General features: G+C 45.1%; 1 protein-coding gene across 2 annotated transcripts in view; it reads left to right on the top strand.

Moving 5' to 3' along the window:
- The first annotated feature begins 5,002 nt into the window (after positions 1 to 5,002).
- LOC103178451 (kunitz-type protease inhibitor 1) overlaps positions 5,003 to 21,240 on the top strand; it is a 30,777-nt gene continuing 14,539 nt past the window's right edge. For both annotated transcript variants that reach the window (XM_042338170.1, XM_042338171.1), the window contains exon 1: positions 5,003 to 5,464. In XM_042338170.1, coding sequence (XP_042194104.1) covers positions 5,050 to 5,464 — 415 coding nt within the window. In that variant the 5' untranslated portion in view covers positions 5,003 to 5,049. The remainder of the gene's footprint in view (positions 5,465 to 21,240) is intronic.

The following is a 21,240-nucleotide window of genomic DNA, read 5'->3' on the forward strand; positions in this document are numbered from 1 at the left end:
AACAGCTGAGTATTTCCATCTACTACAGTCCCAGGATTCAGGACACCGTCTGTTGGAAGCTTTCAATTATTCAGAGTCGCTTAGATCGATTTTCAGTGGGAAAAGAAACAACACCAAACGTGTCAGCTTCAAACTAATCAGATGAAGATTTGCCTCAATAGGCAGCAAGAAAGAGGCAGCAGGCAGGGCTATTGTCAGAGACTGTTTGCCTGGCCAACTTAGCAGAATAATAAGAAAGGAAGATCATAGGAAAACAGGAACTGGGGCAGGCTATCTTTGAAAGCCTTTCGCAATCGGCTCAATCCATCAGCCCTCTTGCGCTCTTGCTGTTCTTTGAGATCCTGCCATGCACAAAATATAAGTGTCATTCTCACATAAACAAGTGCCCTCGTCTCCGTCTGAAGACAGTGATTCTTGAGCTAACACTCCAGGACAACAGCCCAAGGTAGCATTGCGCTGTCTGAGATCACGAGTGGTTGAACCTATTTGTCAGCCTGGTTCAGTGGTAGGACTCTCTCCTCTTAAGTCAGGTTGTGGGTTCAAGCCCCACATCGGAACTTGGAATCACATAGTCCATAAGCTGACATTCCAATACAGCACTGGGGGTGTGTTGCAGTGTCAGAGGTGCTGTCCTTCAGATGAGATGTTAAACCGAGGTCCCATCTGCCTGTTCAGGTGGATGTTAAAGATCTCAAAGTGTTATTTGAAAAGAAGAGAGTTTCTCTCCCCTGTTGTCCTGGTCAACAATCCCCCAAATAAAATTGGTCACTCACTCCTTGGCTGTTGTGGGACATTGCTGTGTGCAAATTGGCTGCCGCATTCTCCCACAAAATACACAGTCAAACCACTTTACAGTATATTCTGTGAAGGACTTTGAGACGTTATGTCAAAAGCAAGGATTATTATTGTCTGACCTCACCCTTCAAGAGTGTCTACCCTACCATGTTCCCATGATTGCATCAAGGAGTTGCTTAACTGAGTCCAACATCCTGGCTTCAACTACACCCTCTTGGTAACATTAACCTCTTTAAAGAAATATTTCCTGTTTTCTGTTGTGAAATTACCGTTTGCCACCCTGAACCCATGTCATCTAATTTTGCTGCCCTCGTATAAATGAAAGCGTTAAACTTGAACTCCCTTGCCTCCTTCAAGGCAAAACACTCTTCGCCACGCCTTCAGTCACCCTCCTAACCCTACCCTCCCTGACCTCCACCCTTCCTGATCCCAACCACCAGCTCAGGTTCAAATCCCTGACTATCCAGCACCTAGGGATGTCCAACATGAAAGGCTCCATCAAATGTAATGTGTTGTTTGTTGTTAAACCAAGGTCTCTTCTGCCTATTCAGGAAGATATTTCTCCAACAACCAAGAAGGATCTCGGAACGGTTGCTTCAGACTTAATTGGCACATGGCTGCCTGGTTTACTGATCAGAAGTTAAAGGAACACCAAAATGTGGAAATTTTCAGCGGAATTGAATTTTATTTGGGGGATTGTTGGACGAGACACCGGGAAAAACTCCCTTCTCTTTTCAGATGGTATCACGGGATCTTTTATATTAACAAGTCACAGTTTTAAATCTCTTCCTTAACCTTTTCAGAAAAAATCAATGTGACCTTCCTCTTCGAACCCATTCCCTCAGCTAATCAGCCTCAAGATGTTCTCATATGATAAGGCACTCTAACCTTCTCTAGTCTAGTCTTTCTCTAAACTGTTCTTTCTCTAAACCGTCAAGTTTACATGTGGATGGTAAACATCCTTTGGCACTAAGGGAGTTTCTCTCTCCTGGTGTCCTGACCAACAATCCCCCAAATAAAATTGCTCACCCATTTCATGACTGTTTGTGAGATACACACAGCTCTTGAAAAATAGCAGAACGGGGTTAGGCTGAATAGCTGCTTAAGGATGATGACTAGAGTCATGGGCGTGGTGTATCAGATTGCTCAGTAGATATGATTTGGTCGATTGGAATGGACCCTGGTTATGTTTAGAGCCTTTATGTATGTCTCAATTATGCAATTAAGTTCTAATTGTTGCATAAGAGTACTGAGAAGATTGCGTCATAAACATATGAGGAACCATGGTCAAGTTAGCACAGGTAGTCAGTGACATCAGTGTATGAAACAGGAAGAAGAGGTCTACAATCACTTCCTGTCATTAGGTTCCAGTAAACCTTGGCTCCTGTACACTTATCCAGCCAGTCCCTCCCGAATCCCATACACACACCCATTACCAAACACCCTATTCAGCACGGTTTAATCTTAAACTGAATGCTGAACTATGTTCACCTCCATATTGGGCTCAGTTTAGTGATGCATTTCTCATCATCATTATAGCACTTTGTACCACAATGTCTTGAAGAGCTGGTGGTGAGTACAGCAGCTGCATGGAGGCTGCTTGCAGTATCAGGTCTCTATCAGCAGGCGTCACTGTCAGCCCTTTAACAACCTGAATTAAATTTGTTATACTTTTTCAAAAATGTGATAATAATAATCTTTGCATTTCATGTCGTCGAGACGTCTCAAACCGCTTCACAGGACGTTCTGTAAAGTGGATTGACTGTGTATTTTGTGGCCGAAATGCGTCAGCCACTTTGCGCACAGCAATATCCCACAAACAGTCATGGTGTGAGTCACCAATTTTATTTGGGGGATTGTTGGCCAGGACACCAGGAGAGAGAAACCCCCTTTTCTTTGCGAATAATGCCATGGGATCTTTAACATCTGAACAGGCAGACGGAACCTCAGGTTAACGTCTCATCCAACCTCCAACAGTGCAACACAACCCCCATAGACTATATGATTCCAGTGTGGACCTTGAATCCGCAACCCATTCTGACTCAGACCTGGGAGTGCTACCACTGTGCCCAGCTGACACATACTATTTACATTTGGAAAAAGCACTGACTGTATCTGCTTATAGCATAACTGATGTGCTCACCTCCAGTTTGGGGTCAATTTAGTGATATAGACAGTATTTATGACATCAATACACGCCCACAAAATATAGTCAACTCACTCTACAGCCTCTGTGCCCTGAGTTAGCCCTTAGATCTGCAGTTAAGTGCACCAAGATGCTACCCACGTGAATGGCATTATATACATGCAAGTTGTTGTTGCTGGGTTAGTGAGCCAGGTTTTTGGCTTCTGATCACTGTTCTATGCTAGAAGATGCGTTTTATAAGTTCCAGGTAAGGACACAATCGGGCTTTGTTGTTATGTTCTTTGCAGTAAATAGTCTGCTGACGTCCTCCTGACCTGAAAGGCGTTTTACAAATGTAATCTGTCGCTGTTGTTGCTGACACTTAACTGTGAAGCCTAATCAGTTACTGAGACACTGAAGGGTAACGATGAATAAACAATGCAAGAGAATATACTCGGACTGGTGCTCAGAGTGAATGCGTGCTCCCTCCTAATTCCTTGTGTTAGGAGTGAGTGTGAGTTCACTCTCAGGATCCTGGTGCTCAGGATGAGTGTGGGCTCATTCTGGCTGAATGTGTGTGAATGTGGGCTCACTGGCTGCCAGTGTTTGTGAGTGTGAGCTCACTGGTTGGTGTGTGAGTTCACTCTGGCTCAGTGTGTGAGTGTGAGTTCACTCTGACTGCCAGTGTGTGTGAATGTGGGCTCACTGGCTGCCAGTGTGTGTGAGTGTGAGCTCACTCTAGCTCAGTGTGTGATAGTGTGAGCTCACTCTGGCTGTACAGTGAGTGTGAGCTCACTCTAGTTGTCAGTGTGTGAGTTGTGGGCTCACTCTGACTGTCAGTGTGTGTGAGTGAATTCACTCTGACTGTCAGTGTGTGCGCGTGAGTTCACTTTGGCTCAGCGTGTGTGTGAATTCACTCGGGCTCAGTGTGTGACAGTGTGAGTTCACTCTGGCTGTGTGAGTGTGGGCTCTGGCTCAGTGTGTGTGAGTGTGGGCTCACTCTGGCTGTCAGTGTGTGTGAGTGAGTTCACTCTGGCTGTGTGTGTGTGTGTGTAAGCTCACTCCGGCTCAGTGTGCATGTGAGTGTAAGCTCACTCCGGCTCAGTGTGCATGTGAGTGTAAGCTCACTCCGGCTCAGTGTGCGTGTGAGTGTGAGCTCACTCTGGCTCAGTGTGTGTGAGTGTGAGCTCACTCTGGCTCAGTGTGTAGAGTCAGGCAGTCAGTCAGTGTATGGGGAGGTGTCAGATTTCATTTCCTGTTGTGAAGGTGGGACACACCTGGTTGAGCTCACACACAGCAGCCCCAGTTTCGAGAGAGAGAGAGAGAGAGAGATAGAGAGAGAATTTGAGGAAGAAAGATTGAGAGAGAGATTGAGTTTGTGTGTGAGATAGAGAGAAACCGTGAGAGCGAGTCAGAGAGAAAGAGAGACTCGGAAAGGTTGAGAGAGATTCGGAAAGACTGAGATAGAAAGAGAAAGTGAGAAGCAGAGAAAGAGAAAAAAATTGAGCGAGTGTGTGTGTGTGAGAGAGAAAGACTGAGAAAGAGAGAGACTAAGCCAGACAGAGAGACTAAGAAAGGAGAGAGAGACTAAGACAGACAGAGAGAGAGAGAAAGAGAGTAACAGAGACTAAAACAGAGAGAGAGAGAGACTAAGACAGACAGAGAGACTGAGGAGAGTGAGAGAGAGCGAGAGAGATTAAGACAGACAAAGAGAGTGAGAAAAAGTAAGAGACTGACAGACAGAGAGTGAGAGAGAGACTAAGACAGCGAGAGAGTGAGAGAGAGACTAAGACAGAGAGAGAGTGAGAGAGAGACTAAGACAGAGAGAGAGTGAGTGACTAAGACGGAGAGAGAGAGAGACTAACAGAGTGCGAGAGACTAGGACAGACAGCGAGTGAGAGAGAGAGACTAAGACAGACAGAGAGTGAGAGACAGAGAGACTAAGACAGACAGAGAGTGAGAGAGAGAGACTAAGACAGACAGAAAGTGAGAGACAGAGAGACTAAGACAGACAGAGAGTGAGAGAGAGAGACTAAGACAGACAGAGCGACTGAGAAAGAGAGTGAGAGAGAGACTAAGGCAGACACAGTGAGACAGAGAGTGAGAGGGACTAGGACAGACAAGACACTATGTTGGCCGTGTGGCTTCTGTTCCTGAGCCTCTCCCAGTACCTGAGCGGTGGGGGTGCTGCCCGGAGAGGCAACTGCCTGAGCGCCATGCAGCCGGGGAAGCCAGACTTCGTGCTGGACACGGATGACTCCGTGAAAGCGGGGGCCACCTTCCTGCAATCCCCCAACGTGAGCCGTGTGCGGGACTGCGTGCGAGCCTGCTGCAGCCATCAGAGCTGCAACCTGGCGCTGGTGGAGGATGAGCCAAAGCACCAACAAGGAGACGTGATGCTGCGCTACATCAGGAGGTGCTTCCTCTTCGATTGCCTCTACAACCAGGCCTACGTCTGCAGGTTCTTCAGGAGAGACGGCTACAGGAACTTCATCCTGGATACGGTCTACGAGTCCTACATGAAGCCCGTAGAAAGCAATCAAGGTATCATCTCCCTAGTTATAACCTCTCTCTCTCTCTCTCTCTCTCTCCTCACTCCCTTCCAATCCCCACCCCCCACCGCCTATCCCAAGTCTACCACTCTCTCCTCACTCCCTTCCAATCTCCCCCCCACTATCCCACGTCTACCCCTCTCTTCTCACTCCCTTCCAATCTCCCCTCCACTACCTCTCTCTCCTCACTCCCTTCCAATCTCCCCCCCCACTCCTATCCCATGTCTACCTCTCTCTCCTCACTCCCTTCCAATCTTCTAACCTCCCCCTGCAAGTATCTAATCCTTTTTATTGCTGGATTATAAATATTCTTCCCAGCTTTTCGCTTAACATACCTACACCTTGAAATGTATTTATAATAATAATAATCCTTGCATCTGATATCGCTCTTCATCACCTCGTTGAGGCACCTCAAAGCATTTCACAGGATATACCATGAAGTGGATTTGACTGTAATTTGGGGGCGAAACTGGAGAGCCAATTGCTCACACTAGTGATCCACAGACAGTCATGGATTTAGGTGAGAGAGAGAGAGACTGATAAAGATTGACTGACCAACAAAGGTTGAGAGACAAGGAGAGAGTGAGAAAGATTATTATTATTATTATTTGCACAGCAATGTCACGCACATAGCCATGGAGTGAGCGACCTATTTTATTTGGTGGATTTGTTGGCCAGGACATTATTTCCAATTCTGTTGAGTGTAATTCAACCCCTTTCTAAGTATTAATGCCCTAAATTTGAAATATAACCTGGGTGTATTTATGCTGCCTGTTTGTTTAACTGGGGGGGAGGGGGAGGGGAATGGAGAGAGGAAAAGCAAGAGAGAACATGCCTAATAGGTTTCAGTACAGATCTGCCTCACTTTGTTTACATTCCCAGGTGTATGCGTGCCTGTGGCCTTTGTAAACAGGTTCCCTTCAATTTTCCAGACAGACTACACACCTGGGTTCTGCAGTGAGTCAGTCAAATAGGGTTTGGGTCAGAGAGGAGGGTAAAGGAGGGAAGAGACTGGGTGGTAGTGGAATCAGATGCATATAGATAATAATAATAATGATAATAGTTGCATTTGACCTAGCACCTTATCACTTCATCGAGGCGTTTCAAAGAGCTTCCCAGGATATACTGTAAAGTTTATTTGACTGTGTATTTTTTGAACGAAATGCGGCAGCCAATTTTTCCGGAGCCATGTCCCACAAACATCCATGGCGTGAGTGACTGATTTTATTTGGGGGGTTGTAGGCCAGGACACCGGGAGAGAGAAACTCCCTTCTCTTTTTGAATAGCACAGTAGGATCTTTAACATCCGCCTGAACAGACAGGCATCCGGGACCTCAGTTTAACGTCTCATCCGAAGGACAGCACCTCCGACAATGCAACTCCCCCCCACTCCCCCCCACCACCACCCCAGCACTGCATTGAAATGTCACCTTAGACTATGTGATTCCAAGTTCCGGGTTGGGGCTGAACCCACAACCTTCTGACTCAGGGGCGAGAGCTTGACACATGGTGGTTTTGGAATGGGAAGTGCGCTTTAGATTCTCTTCCCCACAACCCAATGTCATCAGATAGCAACCAGGCATGGTGGGGGGAGCTATTAGTCTTGTTGTTGGTGCACCTCTTCTATTTCTCTCCCTCCCTCCCTACACCAGATACTTGACAGTCATTTTAGAGCCTAGCCTTATGTCAAAGATTACAATTAATTTTGGATTGCAAGATAGTATGCTGGCACTATGTGATATTGTATGTACACTAATAGTAATTCTTGGGTTTGATATGACGCCTCACTTGTTGGGAGAACATCCCAAAGCGCTTCACAGGATATACTGTGAAACGTTATGACTGTGTATTCTATAAGCCACCTAACATATCAGCAAACCCTCCACACACTGAGCTCTGGGAAAATGAAGTGAATTCACGGATGTGTAAGTGTATCTGAAGATGGGTAGTTTCAGTTCGGAGATGACAGATCCTGAACCATAGAAACTTACAGCACATTCGGCCCATTGTATCTATGCTCGACTTCAAGATCCTCACCCTCGTCTTCAAGTCCCTACTTCGCTGATCTGCTGACCTGCTTGTTCCCCACTCCACCACCCGCCACCTCTGCTCGGCTGGCTCTAGCCTCCTTCTTGTCCCTCGTCCACTCCACCATCAGCGGCCGTGCGTTCAGCCACTACGCCCCCAAACTTTGGAACTCTCTCCCTCAATCCCTCCACCTTGCCCCCTCCGTCCACATTTTCAGATCATGCTTAAACACCTTCCTCTTCGACTGTGCCAACGATCACCTCCCCACCACTTGGCGTCAGGTTACAACAGGGTTAAGCGCTCCAAGAAGCTACCCTGCGTTATGGGAGCTATCTAAATGCAAGCTGTTGTTGTTGCTGGCCCTTTTAAAAGCAAATTCTTTCAGTTCCATTTACCTGCCCTTTCCCCAAACCCCTATAATTTACTCCTTTTTAGGTATCTATCTAGTTCCCTTTTGAAAGCTAATATTACCGCCTCAATTACGGCTCCCAACAGAGCATTCCATATCCTAACCTATCTTGCTCCACGTCCCCCGCCCGGCCTGCTCCACCATCGGCAGTCATGCATTCAGCCTTTCTGCACCTACCCTTTGGAACTCCATCCCACAGTCCCTTCGCCTCACCCCTCCTTTGTTTCCTTCAAGACCTTGGTCAAAGAGAAGAAATTCAAGACCCTCCTCTTTGACCGTACCTTTAATCACCATCCTACTCCTACCCTCCCTGAGCTCCAACCCTCTTGATTCCAAACCCAAAACTCAGGTCCAAATCCCTGACTGTCCAGTGCCTTTGGACGTCCTCCTGACGTGAAAGACACTGTAGAAATGTAATTTGTTGTGGTTGACCGACCTAATTTACCAATAATGTCAGATTACAAGCATTGTGTTCAGGGCAGACAGTTCCTGACTGTCCCAGAACTTCACTTGCTCATTAAGTCCAATGGTAGGAAGATACAGACACTATGTTACAGTGGATTCTGTGTTCTAGATATCAGCCAGTTCAAGGTTGGCTTCCAATTCCTTTTTTCAATCTCCAAATGTGTAACAACATGCATTATTATCATGGTGGTGGTGATGAATTGTTCATATGTATATTGATGTTCTAGATTCCAACCTGAGCCTTAACTTGGTAAAGAAGAATGTCTTGTTGCTTTTGAATGTGTCTTAAATCAAAAACATGACACCTTACCATAGAAATGGTTAATTTTCCTCTGGAAACAGTGTCACAGGCACTGTGACCGGTTGAAGATATTTGATAGTAGGAAAGATTGTGAGGTATGAAGAGGCAAATTCAACTGACATTTTTAGGGCACTAACTCCTGTCCAGAATGTGTTGTTTGCATTATGCTAAGTCTGACATTTAATCATGGGGCCAATGGATGAAATAAGGGGTGAGATGATGGAATATTTTACCATAGAATACGATGCCATGTCATTTTTGGGTCGTGCCCTTAGTCTATGCATCTCAGTAGTGTGTAATTAATTAACCTCTGATGGTTTCTATGTCCTTGTCCTGTGCTTGTTGGTCTTTTGTAGCTTGTGCCATTCCACAGTGCAATCATTAACCTGGTGCGTGATCTTAATTCTAATAATGATTGCATTTAATATAGCACCTTATCACATCATCAAAATGTCTTGAAGTACTTCACAGTATTTTACTGTAAAGTGTAGTGACTGATTGTTTGTAGGCAAACGTGGCAGCCAACTTGTGCACAGCAACGTCCCACAAACAACCATGAAGGGAATGATCAATCTTGTTTTCTGGTGGATTGTTGGCCAGGAAACCGTGCAAAAACTCCATCTCTTTTTGAATAGTGTCATAGGATCTTTAAAGTTCACCTGTATAGGAGGGTGATTAGAGTTTGCTTTAATGTCTTATTTCACATTGACAATGCCCTCCAAAGCATTACACTGCAGTATCAGCCTTGACTATGAGCTCAAAGTTCTGACATGGGACTTGAACCTATAATCTTGTAACGTAGAGCTGTGAGGGTTATTAACCAGGTTAGCTCTTACATCTAAACTTGACACATGAACGACTCAATTGACTGGCAGTAATAATAGTAATCCTTGCATTTGATGTAGCACCTTATCACATTGTTGGGATGTCTCAAAGCATTTCACAGAATATACTGGAAAGTGAATTGACTGTATATTTTGTGGGCGAAACACGGCAGCTAATTGCACGCAGCAGTGTCCCACAAACAGTCGTGGAGTGAGTGACCACATTATTATTATTTTATTATTATTTTACTGTACAATATACACCCTGCAGCACTGGTTCTCTCCAGTCACGGTCTGTTCTGCTTACAAAGTAATGCATCTAGTTGTGCGTGGAGCAACAACTACCCAATTCAGTGGAAGGCTGGCAAGCTGTGAACCGCCTTCCAAAACTGTGGCAGAATGAGAACTCCGATTGTCTCAAGAGGCGTACTTACCACATAGTGATGTACTGAGCCATACAGGCCAGAAAGATACAACATTCAAACCCCACCCTGCACTGAGTTACAGAAATGTGAAAGGAAGGTCCCTCAGTTGGAAGAAATTCCTGGAACAAGGTAAACTGGTAGGCGAGGACCACTTTTTATTGATGGGTTAAACCTCTGGAGAAGCCAGGTTAGCCCTGAGGAGATTGAAGGAGGATGGATGCATCCAAGCAATTGATGGACAAATGATCACATGTTTCTTTTCAACACCCTGAGTGCAAAGCATTGCTCGACCATACATACCTAAATTAGCTGATCACTGGGGCAGGAGTTGGGACTAAAATTAGATATTGCATACCTGGTTAGGGGGAGTACAATTATCCAGGGTTTGTACCCCTGTCTAGATCTCTGTAATCTTATGTACAAGATGGAGAGTTTTGTAGCGTGGTTTTTAAAGCACTCGTCTCGCCAGCAAGAGGATCCGGGTTCGATTTCCAGTTTGGAGATACAGGTATTTGGCAACTAAAGAGCAATATGGATGAAAGGAATGGAACTATTGAGCAATATGGGGAAAAGGGATTAAAATAAAATGCCATGAACTAATAAAATGGCACAAGGTCGAGTTCGTCCTGGATGTCATTGACTTGTGCCTTGAGTCCTCCTTTTCCTCTCTGACTTCCAGTGGTAATTTTCCACTTTGCATATATGCCTTCTCACCAGCTTCCTCTTCTCCTGGTGCTGTCTGCGCTTCATTGGTCACGCATGTTGGTTCTTTGTCCCCTGAAATCTAAAGAGCATGGGACTGCTGAGTCATTTGGCACCCATATCCTGTTCAGCCTTAATTTTACCAGCCACAGTGTTGTGCCACTCATACGAATAGGGGGAGAGGAAGAGGTCGTTGTTACAATCTTTTTCATTCCCCCCCCAATCCATGCAAAAACGTGTGGAGTTCTATAATGTATTGGTTAGAGCACTTGCCTCGCAAAAGAGAGGACCCGGGTTCGATTCCCGGCTAGGGAGAAACTTAAGACAAGTTTCCTTATTCCACATGTCTCTGTTTACTCAGCAGTAAGTTGAAATCAGATTGTTAATCGATTCGTGGATGGCGGGCCGGGGGTAATATTCCCTCTTACCTCCATCCCCACTTGCACACACCAGTGTCACTCCAGCCATGGGGTGAGTGACCAATTTATTTGGTGGGATTTATTGTTTGTCAGGACGGACACCTGGAGAGAGAAACTCCCTTCTCTTTTCGAACAGTGCCGTGGGATTTTTAACATCCACCTGAACAGGCAGCTGGGACCTGGCTTAATCGGAAAGACGGATAAACTCTCCTCTTCAGGCCTTTCATTTTCCAGTTTGCCTCGTTTCTATTTCCACTGGAAGATCTCTGGGGACCTGACTACACTGATACCTATTTCCCTGGCATCTGCCTCCCATCAAACCTTGAAAGCAGATCTGAATTAGTTTCCACTTTCTCGCTTGTAATACCGTGCCATCATGTTTTTAACAGCCTGAGCTCCTTAAGCTGTTTATTTTGTTTAGTACTTTGTTGTCTACTCGGTTCGTTTTTATAAGGCATAAATAACTGGGGCCCAATCAGTAACCCAACGACAACAAAAGAAAACAACAACAGCACCTTATTCTGCACAGCCCAGGGGTGAGGTGCACACATATAGTAAACGGTATTAATTTAAATTATTTTTTTTAGTAGAGGTCTTTGTTGGGAATGATTGTAGGCTTATACAGTGGGGTGTCTAGTAGTCAGGGTCGCAGGCTGGCACAGTAAGTGTGGGGTCTGTTTCAGCAGCCAATTTGTACAAAGCAAAGTCCCACAAACAGCCGTGAAGTAAATGACCAATTTGAATGAAACTACTACAGCAATTGAATAACCACTCATTCTACCATCCCAAAAATAGCTGACTGATTAGAGATGTAAGTTACTTTCCAGGGGGATGGTGGGTTTCATTTTCATTCTGTCGTCCTTCAGATGAGACGTTAAAACTGGGGAACCATCTGCCTGTGCAGTTGGACAGTTAAAACACTCTGGGGCCCTACCCTATGTAAGAGGCGCTATATAAATGTAAGTTGGTGTTGTACGTTAAAGATCTTTTAAAAAGAGAAGATAGTATATCTCAGTGACCTGGCCAACAAGGAGTGGGGCACAGTGAGTGTGGGTCTGTTTCAGGGTGGCATAGTGCAATGAGTTTGGGATGAGATTAAGATTGGCTTGGACTGATTTGTATTCTGAGGCTGGATAAATGTTGACACTTGCCGTGTAGAGCCATGTTTGCAGGTGTAGAAATAGCCAGTTGGGCAAGGGACCAGCATGAACCTTGTGAGGCCATCCCTGGCTGGAGTCAGCACTGGGCGGGTAAGAGCAGAGAATCAACAACAAAGCAATTTACATCTGAAATCAGTCATCTATCTTTTGCACAGTAAAGAGTGAGTGGTGGTTTAATTGCTCTGCTAGTTTCGTTTGATCCCCTCCCCCAAGTCACAGCAGTTCAAATCAAACGCATTCCTTTCCATCAATGACTGATGTCGGCAATAATCTCCTCGAGGTCCCAGAGGTCTGGCAAGAGGCCAGATCTTCTAGTATTAGCATTAGCAGTGTGACTATAGCAATGCTAGAATCCCCTCTTATTGGCTACAGTCTAACCAAGGGTGGAGGAGAAAGGTCTTCAGTCTCAGTGATTTCGAGGGGGCGGGGAGGGAAATAATTACAGTTCCAACTAAATATTTTTTAGGAATTGCTTTCATTCCCCTTTCCAAATCATTGAAGCAGTGCCAGACCTCTGTGGAAAAGTCACTTGTGATCTCTGCAGCTTTGTTGGTTTGAAATGGGTGTAAAGATGACACAGTGTAAAACAACTGGGTTGTTAGAGCTCAAATTGGTTGCAAAACCTACCCTTAACTGCGGCCGTGTTAAAGGCTGTGGATCTCTGGCCTTCTGTGGAGGCTGAAAATAAAGAGGCTTTACACTGTGTTTATTACACGCGGCAGACTATTGATAATTGCTGGGATGTTATAGTTGCTTGTGTGAACATTTCTTGCGGTAAATTCTGCAGCGTTAACATTATTCTCTGGTTAATACTGTTCCTGAGCTGACTTACCTACAACAAAAAGGCTGCTCCCAAATTGAACTCAAGGCGTAATTTTGTGACTGATATAGGAACTATTGGTAACCTGGAAGCCCAGTGAAATGGGTGTTTTACCTCCCCTTCCCCTCACTCTTCCCAACCCTCCACAGCAGAGCTGTTCCCGTTATTCTATCTGCTTTGGGCCTGCGTTTCAGCCACCGGCCCCAACTGTGAGAGAAAACACCACGAGCGGGTTTGTGACTCGGGAGAACAAAAATCCCCTTAACAGTGGCAGAGTTTGATGCGGAACCGGGGGAAGGAGATCGCAGGTACGGTCCGAAGAAGGACAAAGGAGGGGGAAGGTGGAGGGATCGAGGCTAGAAATTCCAGAGTCTCAGGGCCTAGTGGCTGAAAGCACGGCCACCGATGGTGGAGCGGAGGAGGAGGAGGCCAGAGCCAGCCGAGCGGAGGCAGCGGGTAGAGAAGAAGGGTGTGAGCAGGTCAGAGAGGCAGTGAGGTGCCAGGGCATGAAGCGATTTTTACATGAGTGCGAGGGTCTTGGAATCAATATGTTTTGCAATAGGAGCCAGTGCAGTTTGAGAAGGACAGGGGTAGAAAAAGCCCAGACTCAAGTTATTTCTGAGTTCCTGTTAAGTTGCCTTGGTGGCTGTGGTCATTTATTTTCTTTGGAGATTGCAGTTTCATGGTTTGGTTTTGTACTGGGAGCCATCGTTGCTTTACTGGTGGCAGTGGGGTGTTTGCTGTTTGCTTTATATTCTGCGGTAATATCCATTTCCCATTTCATTTATCCCTCTCAGGGTTTTAAACAGTTCAGCTGTTTACTGTGTTCCTTTTTTTGTGGGGGGAAGGGGTGAAACTGGGCCTCCTTGGAGCAGAACTGGATCCAAACTGACATGTTTGGCAACAGAATGTTGAAATAATGCCTTCCCTCTGTGGTGGTCTCTGTGAAATATAGACACAATATACATTAATGATTTGGATTCGGGAATCAGTAGTACAATTTCAAAATTTGTGGACAACACCAAATTGGGGCGAATAGTTAACACAGAGGAGGATGCAACAAATTACAGCAAGACATTGATAAACTTGCTGAGTGGGCATTTAAATGGCAACTGCATTTCAATGTAGAAAAGTGTGAGGTGGTACATTTTGGTAGAAGGAATAAGGAAGTCACATACATCCTGGAAAATNAAAACCTAAATGGGGTAGAGGAGTAAAGGAACCTGGGGTACACATACACAATTCACTAAAAGTAGCAATGCAGTTTAATAAGGCTATACAAAAAAAGCAAACCAGGCACTGGGGTTCATTTTTAGAGGATAGAAATGAAAAGCAGGGAAGTTATGGTAAACTTCTACAGAACCTTGGTTAGACCACACTTAGAATACTGTGTGCAGTTCTGGTCCCCACATTATAGAAGGGATGTAGAGGCACCAGACAGGGAGCAAAGGAGATTCCCAGAACTGAAAGGTTATACCTATCAGGAAAGGCTGAACATGCTTGCACTCATTTCTCTTGAAAAGAGGAGGGTAAGGGGGTGACCTGATAAAGGTCTTTAAAATGATGAAAGGTTTTGATAGGGTAGACATAGGGAAGATATTTCCAATTATGCAGGAGACCAAAACCAGGGACCACCAATATAATTTAGTCACAAATAGATCAAATAGGGAATTTAGAAGAAATGTCTTCACACAGAGAGTATGTGGAACATGCTACCACAAGGAGTTGTTGAGGAAATAGCAAAGATGTATTTAAGGGAAAGCTAGACAGGTACATGAGGGAGAAAGGAATAGAAGATTATGCTTGAAGGCTTAGCTGAGGAAGGGCAGGAGGAGACTCATGTGGAGCATAGACATAGACCAGTTGGCCGAATGGCCTGTTTCTGTGCTGTATATTTTAATGTATTCTGATGTATATTTTGCGGTAATATCGGTGTTACAAACACTCAATTTCCCATTTTATTTATCCGTCTCAGGGTTTTAAACGGCTCAGCTGTTTACTGTGTTCCTTTTTGGGGGTGGGGGGGTGAAGGGGTGAAACAGTGCTTGGAGCTGAACTGGCTCCAAACTGACATGTTTGGCTACTGAATATTGGAAACGTGCCTTCCCTCTGTGGCGGTCTCGGTAGTCCGATTCCTGAGCCAGGTGGGACCGCAGTATTCCAGGGCACTGCTGATGACAGCACGGCCATCCTGGCTCATCGGCGGGACTTGGAAGGGCAGACCAGTCACTGGGGGCAGGAAGTCATCCCACTCAGCTCCTGTTAACCCTGCAAGCCAAAGCCCTAACGGATAGGGTGGTCCTAGCTGGACAAGCTGTGGGAAAACTTGCCGGACAGTAGTTTCAATGGCAAGCTATGCGGTTTTAGCTGGTTAGACTCCAGTAGTTATTCCAATGCAAACTCTGGGATCCCCAAGCCTTGGCTTTTGCCAATTGGCGCCTAATACTTTCCGGAATTAGGAGAGAGTGTGCATCCCATTCCAACAATCTATCTCTGGAATTTCCAGGTGTAGTTGGGATGCATGGAATTCTTAGCTGGTTTGGATATTCTTAAGCACGGTGATGTGTAGTGATAACGCAGACATGAAGTCTTGTGGTCCCAGGGAGTAATGAGGTTTGAACTGAAAGTCAGCATTTTTAATTGTGTTTAATTAGGAAATTCCAATGACTAACTTCTAAGTGCACAATTCTTTAAAGTTGAGAATAATAACAACAGAATAATACTTTTACATTTGTATATCGTCTTTCACGTCAGGGGGATGTCCCAAGGCACGAGTCAGTCAGGGATCCGCACCCGAGCTGGAGTGGTGGAAGGCAGGGAGGGTAAGAGGGTGACTGAAGGCATGGTCGAAGAGGTGTATCTTGAAGGAGGCAAGGGAGGGGGGCGAGGCGGAGGGTCTGTGGGAAGGAGTTCGAGAGGATGGGGGCAGAGAAGCCGAAGGCTTGCCCGCCAATGGTGGGGGACGTGAAGCAGGCCAGAGCCCGCTGAGCGGAGGGAGTGGACAGGTTGGTAGGGGTTTAGGAGGTCACATAGTAGGAAGGAACAAGGCCATGGAGGGCTTTGAAGGTGAGGACCAGGATCTTGAACTGTATCCTCTGAGTGATGGGAAGCCAGTGGAGTCGCGCGAGGATGGGAGTGATAGGTCGCGGGAGAGGACATGGGATGCAGAGTTCTGGGTGATCTGCCGCCTGTGGAGGGAGGAGTTGGGGAGGCAGACAAGCAGGGAGTTAGCCTGGATGTGTCACACGTTGTGCGTGCTTCACAGAACATACTGTAAAGTGGACTGAATGACTGTGTATTAAGCCAAGAACTTCAGCTCTTGGAAAATGAGTCAAGAGTCAAGAGAATGATACCAGGAATGGGGAACCTTAACTATGAGGACAGGCTGGAGAAGTTAGGACTTTTCCCATTAGAGCAGAGAAGGTTACGCGGGGACCTGATAGAGGTCTTCAAGATCATGAAAGATTTTGACAGACTAGATAAGGAAAAACTGTTTCCGCTGGTAGGTGTGTCTGTGACCGTAGTCACAGTCTTAAGATATCTACCAAAAGAATCAGAGGGGAGGTTAGAAGAATTGTTTTCACTCAGCGAGTTGTTCGAATTTGGAATGATCTGCTTGAAAGGGCAGTGAAGTAATAATAATAATAATCCTTGCATTTGATATAGTGCTTTTTACATCGGGAGGATGTCCCAAAGCGCTTCACAGAACACACTGTAAAGTGAATTGACTGTATATTTGTGGGCGAACGCGGCAGCCAATTGCACACAGTAATGTCCCACAAACAGTCGTAGATTGAAAATGACCAATTTATTATTGTTTTTGGTTTTTGGAGGGATTATTATTAGGCTCTGTGTGGAGTGAGGAAACTTGCCCAAGGTTTTGCCATGCCTGGAATTGAACTCAGGTCTCTCGCTTGCAAAGCGAGTGCTCTAACCATTTTATTTGGAGGAAGAGGAACTCAAGAGGAGATTTATAAAGCCATGTTCTCAGCAGTATCCATTACAATACAGTTGCACAATTTACATTCACACAGTGCCTTTCTCCAAGCGATATTTTTAAATAAAGTATGTGAAGAAAGGTTGTGAGTGAGAGAGATTGGAGGCAAGAGGGTGTTCTTGATTTCACATCAGGTGAATGTCCCAAAGGGATTCATAGGATTTACTGTGGAATGACTGTATTTGTATATTTAATTATCTCTTAGAAGGAAAGTGTTGGCTGGCTTAGAATCAAACTTGTGTAAAAAGATGTTTCCATTTTTTTCGACTGCTAATTCAACTAGCAGAGCCAGTTGAGTGGAGGTAACCAGTATTGGATTGGGGAGTAGGCAGGTCAGAGAGGTAGGAAGGTGTCAGAGCATGAAGGGATTTAAAGACAAGCTCAATTGACGTCTCTCAGTCAATAGGCTTTGGACTAGACTGCTACTCTAGTAGCTCTAGTGGAGTCCTGTAGCTCAGTGGTTAGAGCACTCACTTTGCAAGCGAGAGACCTGAGTTCAATTCCAGGCAGGGTGAAACCTTGGGCAAGTTTCCTTACTCCACACGCCTAATAATAATCCCTCCAAAAAACCCCAAACAATAATAAATTGGTCATTTTCAATCTACGACTGTTTGTGAGACATTGCTGTGCGCAATTGGCTGCCGCTTTCGCCCACAAATATACAGTCAATTCACTTTACAGTGTGTTCTGTGAAGCGCTTTGGGACGTCCTCCCGCCGTGAAAAGCGCTATATCAAATGCAAGGATTATTATTATTATTATTATTACTCCAGTGCACTGCTGGGGGATTGTTACCTGCTGCTCTCTGGATGCTATGTTAAACCAAGATTCCATGTCTCTGTTCTTCAGGTGATCATTAAAGATCCCATCATGTTATTCAAAAAGTGAAAGGTGTTTCTCCCATTATTCTGACCAACAACTCTTCACCTCACGGCTCACTTTGTGTGAATTTGGCCAATATGGCAGCTGTATTTGACTACAATAAAAACAGCAACTACATTGACAGTAATTATCAATGAAGTTCTTGAGGCATTTGAAATGATCGGGTTATATGAATTTCTCATGAAGTTCCTGCATGAACAGTGGCAATCAGGTGAGATATCAGATGTCCCCGGGGAGGGGCTGTTTCACAGTGGAAGAAAAATGGAATACACAATGCAGAGACAATTCAAGTGCTGCGAGACATTGTTTTAGCAGAGTCGTACAAAATGGTTGTTTAGAATAGTTAGCATTGTGCTTTTTTCATCCCACACCTTTCTGTAGAGTAGTTTTGTTGTCAAGACAGCTGGTTAAGGGTGTGGTTACTCCGAACCTGTTCTACAGAAATCTATCAATATCTCATTAAACACACACAGAGTTACAGCTTCCTGCATAGCCTTGGGACACGTAGCAGGAATTGACTGCACTGTTGTTCTGGTGACCTACTGGTCTAGGATCCTCTTACTTTCAGGCCCATTTGCTTCCTGGGTTTCCCCCGCTGTGATACCCCTGTGGAGTCACATAGCATAATGGTAAGAGCAAACGCCTCGCAAACCAGAGGACCCAGGTTTGATTCCCGGGTGGGGCAAAACCTTAGGTAGGTTTCTGTACTCCCGACACCTCTGTTTACCTAGTAGTAAGAAGGAACCTGGTTGTTAAGTGAATTGGCAGATCGCTTACCCGGGGGTAATAATCCCTCACCCCAAATGATAATAATAATTTGGTCACTCAATCCCATTTTGTCGGCAAGATACACAGTCAGTCAACTTTACAATATATTTTGGGAACCACTTTGAGGAGTCTAAACGACTTGATAACGAACTATATCAAATGCAAGGATTATTATTATACATCGGCGTATACACACACTCACATACGCGCACACAAACCAAGCATCCCCAGATAGCATAGTTCTTCTCGCAAGAACACAGGATTGGCTCCTCCTTGCAGAACTTCCACCCTACTGTCCCCGCATCATAGTATCAAACTGTTTTGTAAATTAGTCTAATGTCCTGGTCTCAACCACTCGCCCGCTGAGCTCCAAGAGACAGAAGGAACAACATCTTTTTTGTGGTGATCTTTCTCTCCCATCTCACTATCCTGTGACTCTGCTGTGAACATTCTCCTGAACAGAACCAGTGTGTGTGGATTTTAAGAAAACATTTTGGTCAGCTGGGTATCTTGACACATGCAGAAACTCGCCATCATACAGCCAGTCAGAGTTCCATATGTGAATAATAATAATAATAAACCCTTGCTACGATGTCTCGGAGCTTTTCACGGGATACACCGTAAACTAGTTTGACGTGCATTTTGACAGTGAAATGCGGCAGCCAATTGCTCACAGCAATGTCCCACAAACAGCCATGGTGTGAGTGACCTATTGTTGGCCAGGATACCAGGAGAGAGAAACTCCCTTCTCTTTTCGAAACTCCCTTCTCTTTCCTACATACAGAAATTTCCCTATATCTGAAATAGAATGCAAACTCACTCCCTGTAGGGATGCATCCTGCTTCTCCAATGCCACAGGCTATTAGACGCAGGTTGGGCATCCAATGGGTTGTGGGTTCAGATGGAGTTTAACCAGATAAAACTTGCCATGGAGACTGTTGCCTGGCAAGTGTCCCGCTGTTGGTGCAGGTAGACCTATCATCCTATCTATTCATTTTTTTAAAAAAAATTTAGAGGGATTATTACCTCCGGAAAGGGATCCGCCAATCGATTAATAACTGGGTTCCTACTGGCTGTGCGGTAAACAGAGGTGTGTGGAGTAAGGAATTTTGCCTAAGGGTTCGCCCTGCCCGGAAATCGAATCCTTCTCCTAAAGCTTGCGAAGCGAGGGCGCTAGCCACTATGCAACCGGACTGCTTAGTGAGGGGCTTGATGCCACCATTTACTGATTCTTTAGGCTGGAGTGCTACCACTGAGTACATATCACTGGGTTTGATCTAGATTGTTAGGTGTTGGTGGATTATTGACAGTTGATTTGGTTTCATTGGATGCAATGGGGCCACCTTTATTGTTTTATCATTACTACCCACACTTTTTCCAGTCCCAAGTCTGAATTCTGAAGTTTGGCTCAGGTTCGTTAGTTTTCCTTTTCAGATCAGCTTTCTCTGAATCCGCCTCAAATGTCACGAGGCCACAGGTGAAGTTAGAAAAGTGTTAAATAAAGGCAGTTGTCAGTTAGTGGTCGTGTGCGCATGCGTATGTGTATATATGTATATTCTTGCATTTGACATAGCGCCTGATCACGTTGTTGAAATGTCTCAAAGTGCTTCGCAGAATATACTGTAAAGTGGATTAACTGTGTATTTTGTGGGCAAAACACGGCAGCCAATTGCACACAACAGTGCCCCACAAACAATCGTGGATTGAGTGATAATTTTTTTTTGGAGGGATTATTATTATCCCCGGAAAGCAATCCGCCAATCGACTTATGACTGGGTTCCAAATTACTGCTAGGTAAACAGAGGCATATGGAGTAAGGAAACCTGGGTCATTTGTAGGACTAGCTGTACTTAGAGCAATCGCTTCAATCTAGTATCCCTGTCTCCAGATTATAATGTGGGAAAGTTAGTCTTAATATAATAAATTACTGGAGAGTGGATTGAACCCACAACCTCTGTGGCTGTGATTCCCAAGCTTTGGATGAAGTTTACTGTGGGCCAATTGTAATGTGGAGGAACTGTGGGAATGTTCCATAGTGCAATGAAATTAGACCTCATCTTTCTGTCTCTGTCTCTCTCTCTCTCCTCGTTTGCTCCCTCTTTTTCTTGCTCCCTCTCCTTTCTCTCTCACGGGTTCTCTCTCCTTTCTTAGTCGTTCTCGTTTTTTCTCTTTTCTTTCTCACTTGCGCTTTGTCTCCTTTCTTGCTTGCACTCACTATTTCCCCCACACTCCTTCCCCTCTCTCGCTCCTCTCCCCTTCCCTTTCTCGGTTAATTATTGATTTGGAGTACCAGTCACCCTCTGCTAAGAATCATTTGAGAACCATTGCTGCATGACTCATGGATTGAGTGCTAATCGCATGGATATCTCTGCTGGTTTAGTCTTGGGCCTCTTTATTTCTTTGCCAGGAAGGTTTCTGTATGGCTTGGGATTGCTATAATTACAGATAACATCTGGTTAATATCCTGTTATAGTTATTGGGGCTGTCATTAGTTACTGGGACAGTGACGCAGTCTTACAGACCTTGTCAAGCACTGAGTTTACCCTTCACTTTCTCTACTGGATACAGT

Source organism: Callorhinchus milii, unplaced genomic scaffold (assembly GCF_018977255.1).
Source record: "Callorhinchus milii isolate IMCB2004 unplaced genomic scaffold, IMCB_Cmil_1.0 Scaffold9, whole genome shotgun sequence".
NCBI classification, from domain to species: domain Eukaryota; kingdom Metazoa; phylum Chordata; class Chondrichthyes; order Chimaeriformes; family Callorhinchidae; genus Callorhinchus; species Callorhinchus milii.